The sequence below is a fragment of the Pyrus communis genome, chromosome 13 (assembly GCF_963583255.1).
Source record: "Pyrus communis chromosome 13, drPyrComm1.1, whole genome shotgun sequence".
Classification (NCBI taxonomy): domain Eukaryota; kingdom Viridiplantae; phylum Streptophyta; class Magnoliopsida; order Rosales; family Rosaceae; genus Pyrus; species Pyrus communis.
The window spans coordinates 6,456,395-6,476,717 of NC_084815.1; the positions used below are offsets into that span (position 1 = coordinate 6,456,395).

The 20,323-nt window shown below is 39.4% G+C and overlaps 1 protein-coding gene across 1 annotated transcript; it reads right to left on the bottom strand.

Annotated features, from left to right (window-relative positions):
* Positions 1-9,111: 9,111 nt before the first annotated feature.
* Positions 9,112-19,868, bottom strand: LOC137713526 (ABC transporter A family member 1-like). The gene is made up of 9 exons (XM_068452836.1): positions 18,815-19,868; positions 18,031-18,138; positions 17,603-17,753; positions 16,521-16,657; positions 16,363-16,437; positions 15,937-16,240; positions 10,614-10,748; positions 9,588-9,646; positions 9,112-9,503 (listed from the first exon to the last, which is right to left on the bottom strand). Exons 3-7 carry the CDS (start codon positions 17,745-17,747, stop codon positions 10,720-10,722), a joined length of 690 nt encoding a protein of 229 aa, XP_068308937.1. The 5' UTR covers positions 17,748-17,753; positions 18,031-18,138; positions 18,815-19,868; the 3' UTR covers positions 9,112-9,503; positions 9,588-9,646; positions 10,614-10,719.
* Positions 19,869-20,323: the final 455 nt, after the last annotated feature.

Sequence of the window (20,323 nt, forward strand, 5' to 3'; positions counted from 1 at the left end):
GACTCCGGTTCCTGAATTAAACGCCAGCATTTCTTTGCTAAAAGGGCATCATTAAACTCCATAAAGCTTCGAAAACCCAACCCCCCTTAAGCTTTTGGCAAACGAAGAATGTCCGTGGAAACCCAAGGGATATGATTCTCCCTCATATCATGCCCCCACCAGAAATTGGTAACCAAAGAATCCATTTCTTTATAGATAAGTTTCAGAAACTTGAACCACCGCCTGAAGTAGAACTTTTTTCCCTGCATGCGAAAGAAGAGTATGTTTCCAACCTTGAAACTTGCTTAAAATCCAGTCCTTCACATAGGGCAACCCTTTAGATTTAGATCTGCCCCACATAGCTAGCACACCAAGATACGTGCCGGGATCAATCACCCTAGGCATGCACAAGATACCAACAAGTTCCGCTGCTAAACTGGTAAGAACATTCGACCCAAAGAACACGCTAGATTTCTGCAGGTTAACCTGCTGACCTGAAGCCACACAATATTGCTCTAATAAACAAACCAGAGTGCGACAATTCTCCTTATCCGCTTTAAGAAATAGAAGGGAATCATCGACAAAGCCAGAGCACCTTGAGCACACACCTTTGAAATAAGTAGAGAAAAAACCTCACTCACAAACAAAAACAAATATGGCGATAACGGATCCCCTTGATGGAGACCACGTGATGGAGCAAACTGCTTCCTCGGGGTACCATTGAGAAGGATGGAAAAGTGAACCGAAGAAATGCATCGAAGAACCAAATTACACCAAGCCTGACCAAATCCCAAACGCTGCATGATTGCCACTAAAAAGTCCCACTCCACTCTGTCATACGCCTTTTGCATACCAAGCTTAACCCCAAGCTTAAATGTCTGTTTCCTTCTTCGAGTTTTAAGGAAGTGATAAACTTCATGAGGAATGCCAATATTGTCATGAATTTGCCTACCAACTACAAAAGCATTCTGCGTATGGGAAATAAGCATCGGCAAAAATGGACAAAGACAATTTGCCAATACCTTTGACAAAATCTTATATGAATAATTACATAGGCTAATTGGTATAAATTGAGATACATACTCTGGATGGGGAACCTTAGGATTAAGTACAACATGAGTGGAATTAATTCGATGCGAACTACAAGTACCATTCATGAGATCCTCAACCAAGCCCAACACTTCCTCCTTAAGACTGTCCCAAAAATAGTGATAGAAGATGCCTTGGAATCTATCGGGACCTGGAGCTTTCAAAGCCCCAATCTGCATAGCGGCTGCCCGAATTTCATCTCTTGATATCGTAGCTTCAAGAACCACATTCATCTCCATAGTTATCTTGGGTGAAATACAATCCAACATTGAGCCCCAATCCCGTTGACCCACCGAAGTGAAAAGTTGCTTAAAATGCAAATTTATAAGCTCCTGTACATGTCTGGGATGCTCGTGCCACACGCTCTGATCATCTTTTAACTTAAGCACCTTATTACACTGATGCCGTTGTAATGTAGACTGATGGAAGAATTTAGTATTGGCATCCTCCACTTAAAGCCAATTCACCCGCGATCGCTAATGCCAGAACTTTTCCTCATGTTGCCGTAACTTATCCACCTTCAAGGATAACACTTCAATTTGCGCGACATTAGACTTCCAATCCTCTTGAAGCTTGCCCAAAGATTCCTCCATCACCTTAATTTGCCTAGTACGACTATAAAACTTCTTTCGACTCCACTTCATCAGCTTGGAGCGATAAGCATTAATTCTCCACAGCCATTGATCCATATACCCCCCTCAAAACACCGAGCCCAACATCGCTCCACAATATCCTTACATTCAGCTTCCTTCACCCAAAAAGCTTCAAACTTGAATATACGTTTTCTTTTACCACAGACAGGATCACCATGCACAATAACCAGGTTATGATCAGAACCAACAGCCGCACCAATGAGAGAACATGTATTAGGTCAACAATCAAACCACTTCTTATTCACTAGACCCATGTCTAATCTAACCTCCACCAAGTGCCCATTGCGAGTGCCCCTCCAAGTATATTTGGGACCACATGATTCCACCTCCAGTAATTCCATACAGTTCATAAAGCCACCCAAGTATCTGGAACGGTGAGAACTAACCTCTGCACCATCATCCTTCTCCCAATCCCATAGATAGTCATTAAAATCACCACCATAAATCCAGGGAATAAAAGAATGAGAAAAGTCACGTTGCATACCTTTCCAAAAATCACTTTTTGCCGCCCAATAAGGGATGTTATACATATCGGTAAATTTGAAGCTAATTTGCCTTTCAACATCACGACAGCTAGCATCAATAAATGATTGAAAGGCATCCACGATGTCCACCTTCACTGACTCATTCCACCATAAACTCAGCCCACCCGCTATTCCAACCAGCTCCACATTAAAACCATTCACATATTTCATTCGTTTTCATAGCCCATCAAGTCTATAACCTTTCATTTTCGTTTCAGAGAGAAAGATTATAGAGTGTCGGTACTTCCTAAGCCCAAACAGGGCCCAAACTAGCGGGTCCGACCCTAACCCACGGCAGTTCCAGAACATCGAAATCATGGTGACTCGACGACTGTTGAAACAGCTGCCACCACCACTTGAAGAGATCCCCTTTCTCCTCACCAACAAAGCCTACCTTTCCAGTTCAGCTTCCTCCTCCAAATACTCTCATATCGCTTGATATTTACCATGCTTCATTGGAACTTGAGATATGAGATTATTGAGCTCACGCCCTTCTAATCCCTTATTCAGGTTTGAACTCCCATCAACATCGCCATGATAACCTGTTGTCCCCTTGGGTATCCACTTGCCTGCATGGGCGATACTACCGTAGCTGTACGTAACCTCTGTGGGCTAGCCCCAGAATGGGTTGCACTTGCTTGACCCGAGATATTCAAAACCGGCCCCAAAGACACATGCTATGTATGAGTGACAACACCCAAAAGGAAATTACTTAAGGCACCCATGGGCTGAGTTTCAGGCAATACTTGATTCAAAATTGTGGGCCTTGTATCAATCCTAGTTTAGTGGGCCAGAAGGCCCATCCTAGGGCCAGTTCGGCGATCTTGTCGATGTCATTGCTGAGATAGAAAGCGAAAGGGTTCCGTTAAATCACGGACTGGAGTCGTCCTAGTCTACTCTCCATAACCTGCCATACCACCTGGCGTAGGCTCAAAAGAACATTCCGTATTGGCGTGACTAATTATCCCACACCGATAACAAAAATCTTGCAAACGTTCATAACGGAATTCAACCCACGTAGCATCATTATCCTCTCTTTGCACCTAACATCCAGTGATTAGCGGGTTTAGAGTATTCACCATAACTCACACCCGAAGAAAGCCACGGGCCATCATAAGATTCTCAACCTCCATGAACACACCAATTTCCATAGCAATACGATCAATGTTATTCTCCGAACTCATATTAAGCAAAATACCATGAAGTTGAACCCAAAACGGAACAAATTCCAACTGTACTTCCTCCAACGCAAGTTCAGGAGGCAATCTCTGAATAAAGAAATTCTGCTTCATGACTACCCACAGAACTTGGCTAAGGATCCTTGATGCAGTATTTTCATCCTGCACAGTGATGATAAACGTATTATCGCGAACTCATTTAATCTCAATATCCCAATTCCTTCCACACCTCACGTAAAATGTTCTACATCCCCCATTTATGAAGTGATTTCTGCACCAAAGCTTTCCCCACCAACTTGATCCCATGCTCCATAGCCACCAGATTCATAGATTTCTCAAGACAGATCACCAGATCATCAACCACTACATGTGCCATCTGACGATGACCATTTTGCAGAAGGTTACGCCTTAATTGGATTGCACAGAGCTGAGGAGTGCAACCCCAAAGATAGAAAGAATTAACATGGTTTTGGTAAATTTGTAAATCCAGCTCCCTGAAAGTTGTCTCACTGTGTAGCTAAATCAAACCCAGAGAAATCTCCCAACTTGAAACTACTCTGAAAGGAGGTTCATTGCATCCAATATTTTTAAAACTTTTGGTTGTAATAGTACAGAGTGTTAATCTAGTCGCCATTAATGTTCCCAACAGAAGAATATTAATACTCTGCTAAGGTGGGTAATGATTATTATAGTAATTATTGTAATTCGATATGTCGGTCCTCACCCAGTTGACCACCTCAACAGAAAAACCCATTTGGACTTCGCAGCTCCAGGCGGAGAGGAAATAAATACCACCCCACCAAAACTTGTTAGCTTCCCAACTATGAGCAATCAAGACTACAATCCCCTTGTTTGCACCCAAATAGTGAATCGAGAGGACAAGAATCCACTGAACAGTAGTCAAAAGCCAACAACCACCTCCTCACACAGAGGAATCAGGAACAGGAAGGAAGGAATAGAGAATAAAAGCTAAAAAGGCAAATAATCCACATCCGAAACGACAAGATTAGGAACCTAATTGAAAGAATCAAACTCCCACACAGGAAGAAAGACACTCACTCCAGAGGGCTCTCACAGTGGAGAGAAAAACTAACCTGACAAATTGTTTGATATTTTTTTTTCTAATAATGTTTTTATTTTTTATTTGTTCATTAAAATTAAGAATTCGTACCTTAACTTCCTATCAAGTTTAGAATTCATCATTGAAGTAAAATTTGTTAATTTACGTCCCTACATTTAACAGAATGTGCATCATTAGTTTTTGTCTTTAACTTATGTGAAAAAATTAACATATTTGTTAAACATATCATCATCCACACAAAAGTTAGGGCAGTGCTATTCACACACTTATTTTTACTTCTCACACTCTAAAATTTTGACCGTCAGATCGGTGAATTGAAGAAAATCAATGGTAAAAAATTAATAAGGATGTGTAGAAAATAAAAAGGGGTGTGTGAATAGGCTACCCCAAAGTTAAATAAATAAAATAGTATAGCAACCACTTCTAATGTTTCAATCAAGCGAATTTGAAATAAAATTATAAGAGAAATATCAAAACTTCAACAAAAAAAAAATGTAAAAGCAACATTATCATTCATTGTACAAATAAAACTAACAACAAACTTCAATTATAGTCATCCCTTGCTTAAATGCTTCTACAATATGAAGAGGAATGTGTGATATGTGCACAAGAGGATTCGGGCTAGAAATCAAGTTGGATTTGGATTGACATAGACGAATAAAGAATCAACCCAACCCAAACTGATAAATGATCAAATTAAGGTGGAGTTGGATTTGAGCAAGTTTTCTTTTATTTTAACTGGCTTGATCGAGTTTAAAACAGAATTAGACATAAGCAAATTCGGTCTCAAATGGTGAGGTGAAGCTCTCAATCTCAGACTCTTAGCCTCAACCTCAGCCTTAGGGAGTCGAGTCAGTCGAGGGGTGGTGGGAGAGAGAACGAGAAACGATGGCAAGTGGGGGGAGTCGAGACTGAAGTCACTAAACTAAAATTGAATGAAAAATAAAAACGCTAATCCAATCTAACGGTGAAGATTAAATAATTACTGATGATTAAGTCCTGGCCATTAATTGTATTTATAAATAGGGTGTTTCCAGGCCCGTGGTTCTTAAGTTATAGACCAACCCTGCCCCGTAGTTAACTTTAAACCCACCCCGCCCTATCCCGTTTCATCTCTGCCAAATTTGGCCCCGCCTGAAATCCACCCCGAATCGCTAATACCTGCCTTAACCCGCTAGTACCCACCCCAACCCGCGGGTCCAGGACCCATTTGCCCACCCCTAGTACCAAGGATGCGGATGAGAAAATGTTTTTCTTTTGTGTTTTGAAATTTCAAAAAAAATATATATATATATATTATCTAGATAAGTGACATTGTGATAACAATGTCTATGAAAATTTATAAACAAAAGTCTATACAAAACTTCAAAATCCTTATAAGAGTTGTGGATTCTATAAATCTTATAAATCTCTCACTTTTTTTTTAATGAAGACGGTAGCATCGCATTTCATTGGAAAAAAAAAAAAAAAAAATACGAAAGGAGAGAAAAAGAGTTGGTCCAATTACAATGAATGACCATCCTCCAGAAGTACATCAGTGATAAAGTTAGGAAGGGTATCTAACCAAAGACAAGGACTAACTACACTAAGTTTATAGCGGGCTAGGCGATTGGCTACACAAAAGCTTTAGTGATCCTTAGCAACAAAGCTTTAGAATCCTCAATAATATGTCCAATAGGAGACATATTAGTGACAATATTCCTCAACGCCGAAATGATCAAAGGCTAGTCACTTTCGAAAGTAACATTTTGAAAACCCTTCGTCAACGCCAAAACCAAGCCTTCCCTAAAAGCTAAAGCATCTGCATGAAAAGGGGAGGGAACAAAGCTAAAGTTCTTCGCAACTCCTCCAACAAAATTTCCATGGTAGTCACGCACCATAATTCCAGTACCTCCCATCTCGAACAAAACTGAAGTTCTTCACAACTCCTCCAACAAAATTTCCATGGTAGTCACGCACCATAATTCTAGTACCTCCCATCTCGAGATCTTTGCTTTAGGCACCGTCAATGTTCACCTTGAGTCGTCTTCTAGGTGGCGTTTTCCATTTAAGCTCTTCACGTTAAAAGGTCTGGGTTTTAAGGGGGCTTGTCAGAAACTAATTATGCATTCTTGTGGAACAAGAAGAAGTTTCTAAATTGACAACATTGTTGTATCAAAACTTGGATGCAATCTGGACTGGGTACAACACGTATATGCTCCGAGTGTTGCTATAAGTTCCAGTGCCACAAGATGGCTTGAAAGAATGAGAGAATATGAGTGTCACTATTGGAAACGGTCAACAGACAACGTATGTGTTTAAGTGCATGTGAAAGTTGTGCGTAAATCTGACTTCTTACCATCAAAATAGTGCAGATAAATGCAAAACATCTCTTTCTTTTGTTTTTTGGTCGAAATGGGAAAATTCATTAAAAGAAAAAACAAGTACAAAAGTTAAGAAAGGAAATACAACAAAAGGCCAAAGCAAATGATGAGCTATGACCCAAAACAACTAGGGAGGGCAAAACAAACTTAAGCCCAGCAAAAGCAACAAAGCAAGAAAAGAAAATCTTAATCTCTAACACCAGAGAACAGCCCACTGCACCCACTCCGTACTCTATGCTTACACCACATCCAAACTCGCTCACGAACCATAAGATTAACCTTGAAATGCCGAACCAAATCAAACCCCCGAGACCCAAAATGCAGAGAGCACCACCTGCATAGAGAACCAAGAGACCAAACAAAAAAAAAGAAAAAGGGGAGGGTTGAAAGGGGTGTGTAAAACACCATTGTTACGATGCAAATCGTTACACACTTCACCCAAATTTTTTGGCATGGCAACATTGTTCTAAAAATCCCCGCCTAGCGTCGTCTAGGCCCTGCCTAGGCACTAGGCGGTTGGACACTGCCCTGATTAATGCCTAGGCATTTGAAAATTTAGAAAAGGCGCCTAGACCTACTAAGGCGCCTGCCTAGACCGCTTAGGTGCTTGCCTAGACACCTGTCTAGGTTGCGACTCACTTAGACAGAAAATAGATAACTTTCATTTTGCATTATTTTTTTTAATAAATTGTAAGAGACTTATTGAATACTTAAATGAACACACATTATATGCTTGTTCCCCACGTTTTCATTATATTTCAATATTTCATAATATATATGTCATTCTATTTTGTAATTTATGATGTAATTATATATATATTTTAAGTACAAAACAGACACTTATTTATATGAAATATAACAGATTTACTTAAATCTGCCTAGTCCGCTTAGGCGCTAGGCCCCAACCCGCCACTTGACTAGCGTCTAACATCTTTTAGAACCTTGCATGGCGGTATGGTAAAGAGCTATGGGATGTGGAGCCAAGGAACCAATCGGGTCAAGAACTTCAAGAACAAGCTTATGGCTTAGTAAGAAGTGGGATATAGGAAAGCATGGGTGAGAAAATTAGGTGGGAGAGGAACGGAAAAACGGCGAAGAACGTCGGGAAAACGACGATAAACGCCGAGAGAATGACAATAAACACTGGGAAATGGCAACGGAAGCCTCTCTGGAAACGAAACCTAGCAACCTTTGTTTACGTTGCTGGCCCTTGCTTGGGCTTAGGCTGGTTGCCCGCTCTCCTTTTCTCTCCTTTCCTCCTAGCCTCCTCCCCTTCCCCTTCCCACAGCCACCTCCTCCTCCAACTGGTTTTTTCTGGTTTTTCTTTCTTTTTCTTCTCTCCTCTCCCCCACTTTCGTGTTGGCTTCCATTACTTCCTTTTGGCTCTGTGCTTCTCATCTACCCTTCCGCTGCCTCTAGCTGTCAAATTGTGAGGTCGTGGCTTATTTTCCCGGCAAAATATCTTTATCTCTGCTATTATAAAGCCAAGGTCTGTTTGGTGAAATAATGCGTCGACAAAATAGTTGGACAAAAATGCCCATAAAAAAAAATAAAAAAATAAAAAAAATAAAAAAAAAACTGTATTTGCCACGAATAAATAAATAAATAATTGTTGTGAAAATTAGATCAACAAAAATCAATCCAATTAAATTCCAAATTTTAATGTTCTCAAGTATACGAAACAGATGATTGTATAGCAAATAAGCACATATTTCATTCCATAGATATCAAATTAATTTTAAGAATCTTACTACCTAACTCAAACAAATTCTAATTGAGAAGTCTTAACAAAAAAGATATGAGATTTTGAATTAAACTAAAATTCTCCAATGTTGATGATATATTCCCTAAACTATTCAATGTTCATGACATCTAGGCGCAAAAGTATCCTTACATGTTAACCCTCTATGTAGCATCTAGACGAATTTAAACAAAAATCCATTAAGCTCTACGAAATTTTTTGAAAAATCACACAAACCCTAATTGCAATGAAACCGCCACCACCCCCCTGCAGAGTCACATCAGATGCAGTTAACAAAGAAAAAGGCCTTCAACCCTAAAAGCCATGAAGTGAGAAGAAGAAACATACAGCAGGTTGCGCTCTCATTTTCTAATTTAGTTAGATTTATTTTGTTAATCTACTGACTGTTTTTCTTTTTGGATTAATTAGTTCTAATCCTTGTCAAATGTGATGCTAGAGTTAAGTTATTCTCTGCACTTGAAAGTTATGTACACAAAGGATCTGTAACCATTTGACTACTAGGTACGGATTTTAAGTAATAATAGAATGTACAACTTTCGGCATTTCTGTGCATCAGCATGTCGTGTCGTCATCGAGTACGATATGATGGGTACAACCGTCAATCTGTAATTTCGTAACAGATTACATTTCACCCAAGTTTGAAGTTATGTACAATATGCCGTTTTTGGTATTTACAAAGCCTATATGATGGTCTCAACCCTAAAAGCGGGGCGACGTTTATGCCGGCTAGTGATTTGCCGAGTACTGTCGAACTATCTGAATTAAATTTTGCCTCAATAGACGATTAAGATATCACGAGTTAGCTGCAAAGTGGTTGAATACGGTTTCGAGAGTGGACTGGCTAATACTGTATTCTGCAATGCCAAGTTTACTACTGGAAAAGAGAGATCATAAACAGCACTGGTCAGATTGAGCATGAAGAAATATGAACAGACAGAAAAGGTATGACGAAATTCACCTGTTCCGTTTAAGGTGCCTAAAGACATCTGCAAGCGAGAGGCCCTGTCGATATGGCAACTGCAATAAAAGTTGAGATAGATTACAAGTTGCTATCCATGCTTAAAATACGCGCATGTCAATCTCGTTAGAGCCACAGGTGAATCCAAGAGACCCCCGATCCACATTTATCCTACTGGCCATCGTTAAGTAGAAAGGCTTACATCGGTCCAAAGAAAAGGTAACTTGACCTGGGAATATAAAACACTCCAAAAGGGACGTACCTTGCCCCACACTAACCAGAAATCAAGAATTCAGGGCTAGGGGTGAGAACATGAAATGGATTAGGGTCCAACCTCCTAGGATTTTATTATATGGCTTTCAAGAGGACTGCTTTGCAAAACAAAAAAGAAGAAATTGAATCTTGCATTTTCAAGATTTGAGAATGTCTCTCTGGAACCCAAATTCTCAAACTTTTCTATGAAATGAAAACAGTGAAAACGAAATAACACAAGTAGGCAATGTGTAACTGTGGACGACATTTTTGAGAACTATTTCAACAAACTGACACTACTTGGGTACACTTCATAAAAGCCACAATTAACAAGAACCGCCCACACCAGTGGTAGTTGACAAGAAGTTAAGGAAGCTAACTTCAGAAAACTAAAGAAAGACTATACTTTAGCGTGTTAATGAACGCGTGACCACTGTGAAAGCTATTCTCATTCGTATGTGGCCGACGCACACTCGCACACACTCATACACTATTCGTGTTCCTCTGTAGCCCACATATTGGTTAGCTACAAGCTAACAGTCTGAGCATTTAGACTGAGAGTGAGTGTTATGGACCTAAATGTATCCGAAATATGAGGTAGTTTGCATTATCCAAAGTATTTTTGTCTTTTAAAACACTGAATGCTTGATGGATATGGACTAGACAGCAGAACAGAGATTAAGATCTTTTCTTTTCTTCTTTAAATTCCATTATCTACACAAATGAAATCAACAAGAACTACTATCTGTAACATTAATCCAAGATAAATTTTACCTAATATTTAGCACTCAAGCCATTAAACCCCTGGAATATTGCACCAGGAAATGATGCAAGGACAAACGAATCAATTGCTGAAAACTTCTCATTGGACGGCCACCACTCAGAAAATATTGGCAATGGTATACCCCCCTGCACAACATCCGAGAGTAAGGAAAAACTATATATTGAATTTTTGAATGTCTATTTTTGTATATATGAAAACAAAGTACAAGGAGCTCATATAAATGAGCGGAAGAAAAAAGCAACAGAAGAAAGGAAAACAAAAAAAAACAGAAGCCGAAAAACAAGGGAAAAAGAAATCAGCAAAACAAGGAAAAGCAAAAAGCAACAAAACAAGAAAAAGAAAGCAGCAGCAAACATGGAATCATAAAACATGGAAAAGCAAATCCTTGATTTATGGCACTTCTTCCAATACTCCCCCTCAAGCTGGATCAAAGGGATCAATTGATCCGAGCTTGGATAGCAGATGATGAAAAGTAGTAAATGCCAGTCCTTTGGTGAAGATATCTGCTAGCTGGTCATGACTGCGAATGAAGTGTGTAGCAATTACCTTGGACTGCACTTGATTCCGAACATAATGACAATCAACTTCAATGTGTTTAGTTCGCTCATGAAAGACAGGATTTGATGCGATGTGCATTGCTACTTGATTGTCACAGTGAAGGGACATAGGTTGCGGGTGAGGAAACCCTAGATCCGAGAGTAGAGTTTTGAGCCAAGTGAGTTCACATGCCGTTGATGCCATAGCACGATATTCTGCCTCTGCACTTGAGCGTGCAACCACACTTTGTTTCTTGCTCTTCCAGGTGACAAGATTACCCCCTACGAATGTGCAAAAACCAGTGATAGACTTGCGATCGAGAGAGTTCCCTGCCCAATCTGCATCTGTATATCCCGAGATCTGAGTATGACCATTATTGCGCATGAGGATCCCTCTACCAATGGAACCCTTCAGATAGCGAAGCACACGGTGAACAATCTTCATGTGATCTGTGTTTGGAGCATGCATGAACTGACTAACAATGCTGACAGCATATGATATATCAGGACGTGTGATAGTCAGATAAATGAGTTTGCCAACCATTCTTTGATAGTAACTTAAATTGGGAACTGGATCACCGTGAGTTTTTAGCTTCAAGTTGCTATCCAAGGGGGTACGAGCAGGCTTGCAATCTGTCATTTTTGCTTCGTGAAGAAGATCCATGACATACTTGCGTTGGTTGAGGAAGAAACCCTTGTGAGAGTGTGCCATCTCGATGCCCAGAAAGTATTTGAGAGTGCCAAGATCCTTGATAGCAAACTTGTTGTTGAGATACTGTTTAAGAGCATTAATCTCTGACATATTATCACCTGTCACAATTAGATCATCAACATAAATGAGCACAACTAGTTTACCCACTAAGCTGGAACGAACAAATAGGGAAGAATCCGCAATACTTCGACAAAAACCAACCCTTTCCAGAACATGACTGAGCTTGGCATACCATGCACGTGGACTTTGCTTGAGACCATAAATGGATTTATGGAGTTTGCACACCATTTCTGGATTGTTTGATTGAGGATGACCTGGGGGTAGCTTCATGTAAACCTCTTCTTCAAGTTCACCATGCAGGAAAGCATTTTTAACATCCATTTGAAAGAGAGGCCATGCATTGTTAATTGCAACCGACAACAATACTCTAACAGTGTTCATTTTTGCCACTGGAGCAAATGTCTCTTTATAATCGACGCCATAGGTTTGTGTAAAACCTCGAGCAACCAAGCGAGCCTTATTCCTTTCGATTGTGCCATCTGAATGAAACTTAGTTTTGTACACCCAACGACTCCCCACTGCCTTCTTTCCTTTTGGAAGTTTCACTATAGTCCATGTGTTATTTTCATGGAGGGCTTGAAGCTCCTCTGCCATAGCATTTCTCCACTCACTGTAAAGATTGGCTTCTTGAAAACTTTGAGGTTCTCGAGCTTCATTAATGGCACTTAGGAATGTAGCAAACGAAGATGAAACTTTGCTATAATCAATAACATCAGTCACGGGATACCTGGCAGTGTAGGTCACATAATCATGCAACTTGGATGGAAGTTTCCTCTCTCGTGCAGGATTGCGACGAACTATAGGAGATTGAACTACAGGTATTTGAACAACATCATGGTTGGAAGGATCACTGGAGGGTGCATTGTGAATCTCTGATGAGGAAGGGTTTTCATCTTCAAGATGTTCCACCGAGTGAAGGTTAACATCATCCGGCACATGATCACTAGGAATGCATGTTGCATCTTCTCCGTTTGGACATGGAAAAGGAAATAAGTCCATCAAATGCTCCCCCTGTCTAGAGTAATCCAGTGATTGTGAGAAGTAAGGAACATGTTCTTCAAATTTAACATCCCTTGAAACAACCATTTTTCTAGTTGTTGAATTATAGCACTTGTAACCTTTTTGGGTAGATGAATAACCTAGAAAGACACATTTGGCAGCCCTTGGGTCTAGCTTGTCACGATTTTGAGTTTGAATGTGAACAAAGCATGTACACCCAAAGACTCTCAAATGAGAAAAATTGATCTTTCTATTTTTCAAGACCTCATAAGGTGATTTAAAATTCAACACTTTACTAGGCAATCTATTGATGAGATATGCCGCAGTAAGGACTCCTTGAGACCAAAACTTCTTAGGCACATTCATGTGAAACATAAGAGCTCTAGTCTTCTCAAGTAGATCTCTATTCTTCCTCTTGGCCACCCCATTTTGTTGAGGTGTTCCAACACAGCTTGTTTGGTGTAATATACCATGCGTGCTCAAGTAGTGTGACATGTTATGAGATATATTCTGTGCCGTTATCTGATCGTAAAATATGAATTTTTGAAGCAAATTGGGTGGCCACAAGTCTATGAAAATCTTGAAAAACTTCCATCACTTCACTTTTAAATTTCAAAAGATACAACCAAGTAATCCTTGTGAAATCATCCACAAAAGTTACAAAATATTTATATCCATCAAAAGACTCTATAGTTGGTCCCCAAACATCGGAATGCACAATTTCAAAAGGGTTACTAGCCCTAGACAAAGAGGAAGTAAATGGTAATCTAGTAAACTTAGAAAAATGACAAACATCACAAGGACTTGTAACTTTGCACATATTTGGGAACAAGGTGGATAGAACTTTTTCAGAAGGATGTGCTAGACGTTGGTGCCAAAGTTGTTGTTCTTGAGCTAAGCTTGAAGTGACTTGAAAAACCTTGGGAACTTGAATATGCTTGGAAAGATAGTAGAGACCATTTAAGAAAAATCCTTCACCAATCGTCTTCTTGGTGACTACATCCTGAAAGATCACATTTTTGGGAGAGAAAATGGCAAGACAATTTAATGAGTTTGTGATCTTGCTAACAGATAAAAGTTGAAAAGGGAATGAGGGAACATAAAGAGCCTCAGACTCGACATCACTTGAGATCAAATGTATTTTTCCTTTTCCCACAACCATAGCATTTTTTCCATTGGCAACTGACACTTGGGATGGAATAGAAAATTTTTCAAATTTATGCAAGTTTGTAGACTTGTTAGTCATATGATCAGTGGCTCCAGAATCTATAATCCAATAATCATGCACATTACCAATGCTGAGAGCAGTTGAGAAGGAGTGTAAGATACCTGGGATGTCCTTTTGTACCACGCCTTCATTTCCAGCCAGGAAGCCAGCAAATTGTCCTAGTAGTGCAGTTTGATTGTTGTCACACTGATTTAGTGGTCCTTCACTATCTCCAAGACCTTGTTTCTTGTGAAGAAACATAGCAAACTCGTTGATCAGTGCAGCTGGATTAGTGGTGAACTTCAGTGCTCCATCAGAAGAAGTTGTGGCAACATGATTTGCCTTGTAAGAAGGGTTGTACGAGCCTTTCGAGACACCTTTGTTATCCCTAGGAAACTTTGGTTTTAACTCTGGATGAAGAATCCAGCATCGGTCTCTTGAGTGCCCACCAGCATCACATTGGCTACATTTTAAGCCAGTTTTCTTTCCTTTGTAGCCTCTCTCCTCACCAAGTTTTTGGTTAGAGAAGTAAGCCCTAGCTTCTGGTATATTTGCCTTCATGTCCAAGGTCATGACTTTCCTTCGAACCTCTTCTCTTTGAATTGTGGCACACACACTTGAAAAAGAAGGCAGGTCGGGATTCATGAGGATATGGCTTCGAAGATCTTCGAATTCAGGGCTCAGGCTTGCTAGGAGTTGGAATATTTTGTCTTCCTCGGCTCTTTTAGTTAGCACAGCAGCGTCGATGGTGTGTGGTCGATACACATTCAGCTCGTTCCACATAGTGGTCAGCTTTCCAAGATGTTGCACAAATGGCTTCCCTTCCTGTTGCAAACCAGCAATGTCCTTCTTTAACTGAAACACTCTAGCCGCATTGTTCTGATTTCCATACATTTCCTTGAGATTTTTCCAAAGAGTCATGGAGGATTCAGCATAGCTAAAAATTTCTGCAATCTTACGATCCATGGAATTGAGTAGCCACGACATGACTAACTGGTCTTTGCATAGCCAAGCATCATACTCCGATGAGGTAGTCTCAAGCATTGGAATAGCACCATTAACATAACCAAGCTTTGATCGTCCTCCCAGAGCAAGAGAAATTGCTCTCTCCCATGGAAGATAGTTAAACTCATTTAGCAAGACAGAACTAAGACGTTGATTTGGGTTGATATCAATATCTGAGTGTGGTGATGGTGGAGTAGCATGAAAGCCGTCTCCTTCCAAATTTTCTAAGCTTTCTTCAGCCATGATTGAAGGACAAGAAGCTCACAAATCTCTCAAGAGAACACCACAGAGACAGGCCGGTTAGGGTCACTGCTCTGATACCATATTGAATTTTTGAATGTCTATTTTTGTATATATGAAAACAAAGTACAAGGAGCTCATATAAATGAGCGGAAGAAAAAAGCAACAGAAGAAAGGAAAACAAAAAAAAACAGAAGCCGAAAAACAAGTGAAAAAGAAATCAGCAAAACAAGGAAAAGCAAAAAGCAACAAAACAAGAAAAAGAAAGCAGCAGCAAACATGGAATCATAAAACATGGAAAAGCAAATCCTTGATTTATGGCACTTCTTCCAATACTATAGCATGGCAAAGAAGAAACAACAAAGAAATAAAGAAAATTTAACCCTAAGCCCGGGGAACTTTCTGACATCTTTAAGTCATCAAACCGTCATGAAAATATGGCAAAAATTGTACAGCAGTTTATGCCCATCCAAATTTTCCAACAAAGTAAGAAGTCCATGACAAAATTCGAAGTTAAATGAACACACATTAATAAGTGCATGTATCCTTCATACCGTCTCGAACCAACTGCTCAATCAATTGTTCACCAATCACCCCATCAGAAATTGGCAGCGGAGATAATAGTGTCTTTATTCTTTCTTCATTGCCAAGCCATCGTCCAATCATAATTATCATATCTCGCGACAAACTAATCTCTGCCGCTGTGGCATTTTCAGCCACAATGGAGTCGATGGCCCCAATGCAAACTTCAAGGCCATCAAGTAAGCACCTTTGATGTGATGGAACGGATGAAAGCCATTCTTGAATAACTCGGCAAAGATTTTCCAAGTCCACAGAGCTGACTTCAAAAGGTTTAACCTAAGACCAGGCAACAAAGTTCAAAATATTTCTATATCCCATATATATCATGTCACGTTATAAATCTTTCTAACCACCCCACTCTACAACCAAGGGAAATAAGGAAAAGAAGAGAGAAATACCTCTAGCTCAAGATGATTTCCAAATCGAGTTTTCAAATGCTGGGGACTACCGATGCATCTTAATCGGCCTCCAACCTTAAAAGAAAAATCAGAGTGGTGAAACAGTGATCTCAACAGTAGACTAGTGCTTCAAGTAGACTGGTAAGGTCAAAAGGTACCATGATCCCCATACGAGTGCAAAGTGCTTGAGCTTCATTCATGCTATGCGTAGTAAGTATTACTGCTGTCTTTCCTCGTCTGGTTGATAGACGAGATATCACTTCCCACATGAATCTTTTGGCAATTGGATCCATACCTAGTACAATTAATAGTGAGCAAGAATTCTAACTATATACCCAAATAAAAAGCAAAGTATATATGCTTTCATATGGTGGTGCACAGAATATTTTCCATAGAAACCAAGTAGGGGGTAGTTTAGAATATGTGTATTTCACCATCCATGCCTAGTAGGAGTATCCTCCACATTTCCTACAAAACAATTTAAGATGAATTACTTGTGTTAACGGACATTTTCCAATCCTTGGGCAGCACAACCTATATCAACTTTCATGCAGAAATATTTCATTTGTGTTCCCTCTGTAATTCGTATGGAACCACAATGAGAATCTTCGTCAACTTCCGTTGAAAGCAACGGTTTTGGTTCTCTCTTGACATCCCAAGCTAGTTGTTGGAACCACCTGCTATCACCCCCTCATATGGCTCCATTAATTCCTTCCTGATGCTTTGGTGTTCAATAAGGTCGGTTAGGTAGAGATTTATTTTCTTAGTCAGTTACCTTTTGACTGACAGCCATAGCAAGATCACATATGAACCACACAAAGAATTTCACTCATCCCCTATTTAGTCATCTTCAGTTGAGAATCTTCATCAACTTCCTTTGAAAACAACGGTTTTGGTTCTCTCTTGACATCCAGAGCTAGTTGGAACCACCTGCTATCACCTCCTCATATGGCACCATGATTCCTTCCTGATGCTTTGGTGTTCATTAAGGTCTTAGGCAGATATTTGTTTTCTTAGTCAGTTACCTTTTGACTGACAGCTATAGTAAGATCACAATGAACCACACGAAGAATTTCACTCATCCCCTATCTACTCATCTTCAGCAGTTTCATAAAATAAAGGCAGTTTCATTATATAAACAGGGAACAAAACAAATTTGAAAATTTTGACTACAACATCCTATACTATAAATTTAAGGACTAGGCTATCAAGATTGTAGAGGAAGAACCGTTATGTATACCTGTTGACGGCTCATCAAGAATGACTATAGAAGGATCTCCAATCATTGCAATCGCGACAGATAATTTACGCTTGTTTCCCCCACTGAGAGAAAATGATAGTTTGTTGGCATGCTTTAACAAGTCAAACTCCATTAACTTTTCCATTACAACCTGTCCAAATAGCTTAAGGATTGAGGGTCCACCATTTGATTGATTATTCAAAACTATTAAAGGTTAAATGCCAAATTCATTCCACGAATTTAAACATGAAAAAAGAATTGACTTAGAATTTAGCATGATAAAACTTGGATGGGAAATTCTAGAGTCATTAAAGTCTATGCAAATAGGAAATATAAACCAGCATTAAATACAGGTGCTGAAAAAAATAAAGTTCTATGAACTGTGTAACCAAAACAAAAAAGTATGAACTTTGAACACGTATACATACATCATATACCCGGTGATCTGGTACTTCTTTTATTGTAGCATATAGCTCAAGATGTTCTTTAATAGTTAAGAATTCCAACAAAGCATCGAACTGTGGGCAAAATCCAATCTGAAATTCAATACAAAATGAGAAAAGTTAGTTAGGGTTTACCACAAATGAAGAAAATGAAAAAGGAAAAAAACAATAACTGTATGGGTCTGTGGATGCATATAGTCACCAACACACAGCATATATGTTAGGATTTTGGCTCGTCAAATAAGTCTTAATTGGTTTAGGATAGTTTTAGGAAAATTAGAGGTATACCGATTCTTGTCCTAGAGGGATTAGAAAAGAATTTCAGTTTTCCTTATTCAATTTAGGTTTGGATTTCTAGAAGTCTATTTGGATTTTGAATAAGTGTAATTTCCTAGTCCACTTTGAAATAGGAATTCAATCAGCCTTGGAACATGTAAGCCGACCCTATGCCTATAAATAGGTGCGGCAAGGCTTAATTTTTAGTGAGAGAAAAACTGTGACAGCCGAGACAAGAGAGAGATTAGTTCTAGGGTTTTGCAAAAGTTCTGTAATTCTCTATTATAATCAAAGGAGAGGTGATTTCTCTACCTACAGAAATCACAACTGAACGTAGGCAAAAATTCTGCCGAACCAGTATAAGTCTTGTGTGTTTCTAAGTTTTCTATATTTGCTAATTTAGTTTATTACTTTGGTTACATTAAAGAATAAGGTCTATGCGGTTTTTCAACAATATACTTGTGCACAAATAGGAAGAAAAATTCTCGCATACATGTCGACGAGCAGCCTTGGGATTAGAGCATATATCCCTTCCAAATATATAAGCAGTCCCATCAGTTGGAGATTCCTCTCCTGCAAGGAAATTGTTAAATCAAAACGAAGGAATTGACAAATAATTCAATATTGAAAATATGCTGATTAACAATGCAGCACACAAGACCAGAAAATCAATACTAAGCAATGCAAAAGTGAAACCTTTTTACTAGTGTTTCACATAAATCACACATTACCAGGTTCACATGGAGATATATGGATGCATTGATGCAATAATATAAATAATAATATTCATCTCAGAAGACAGGCTAATCTAAGTGAACTCAATATAAGATGATATATTTAAGGGAGATGATTTCCGCACACCCTTTTTCATCCCATGTGCACCCCCTGTTTATCCTTGATCATTGGAACGAATAAAGTAAAAGAGAATCAAAGGACATAAATAGACAGGTGTGTAGAAAAAGAACAAAGGGTGTGTAGAAATCATTTCCCTTGAATTAAATCATTTTATCTAGAGGTGGTTCCCTCAGACTAAGCAATTAATTACTGAACAAATGCTGCAATAATTACTGAGCAATTATAAAAAAAATTACGAATTCCTGACCGAATTACGCACTAAAATCAACAAAAAAAAAGGCAAAAAAACTATAAATTTCTGATGATCACGTAAAAGAGTAGAAGAAAAATCAAGACTGTAAACATTAGCAAACGAATTAAGATCAAAACTACAAAGTCAAAATTTGAATACAAAGTAGAGGAAATGAGGAGAGAGAGAGAGAGAGAGAGAAAGAGAGAGATCTCGGCGCAGGTGACGAAAGGGTGACGAACTTTGAGAAGCCAATTCTTCCATAGCATAACCTTCAACTGCCTCCGTCCGGTTCCCATCTCCGCTACAAAGTCCAAACCCTGCAGCTCGCAACGATACAGAGACTGAGCAGCAAGCAATTCGGTTTTCCTCTTCGCTTTCCGCTTTCTCTCCCTGCCTTTCAGAATTTAGGGAGAGGGAAGTAGAGAGAAAGTGGGGCTGCTGACTACGACGGAGGAGGTGGCAACTGGGAAATGCTTGTGTAAGAGCAAGTTAGCATCAATAGGTAATAAAATATTAGTATTTTTGCATCTCCACACCAAACTGAATATGTAGTTAATAACCTTTAATGAACAGTAATTATCTTTTGCATCCTCATCTAAGAATGGGCAAACGGGTAGAGGAACCATGGGTCAGGGCAATTTATGTAGGTTCGGGCTGGGTACAAGCCAAATCCTATTTTTTTTGGGAACAAACGAGGTAGGCCGGGCCAAGCCATGGTTATTTACGGGACGGGCCAGTTTCTAAACCTAAGAAAAACGGGATCCCGAACCGACCCGTTTCTAATTATAATCAACCGTCGAGATTGTATGATAATCTATCATCCAATTTGAACTGTTAATTTGTAACCTAGGTTTCCAAATCAGTTTCAGTCTCACTCTCTCACAGTCTCACTCCCACGCCCACCTCTCCATTGTC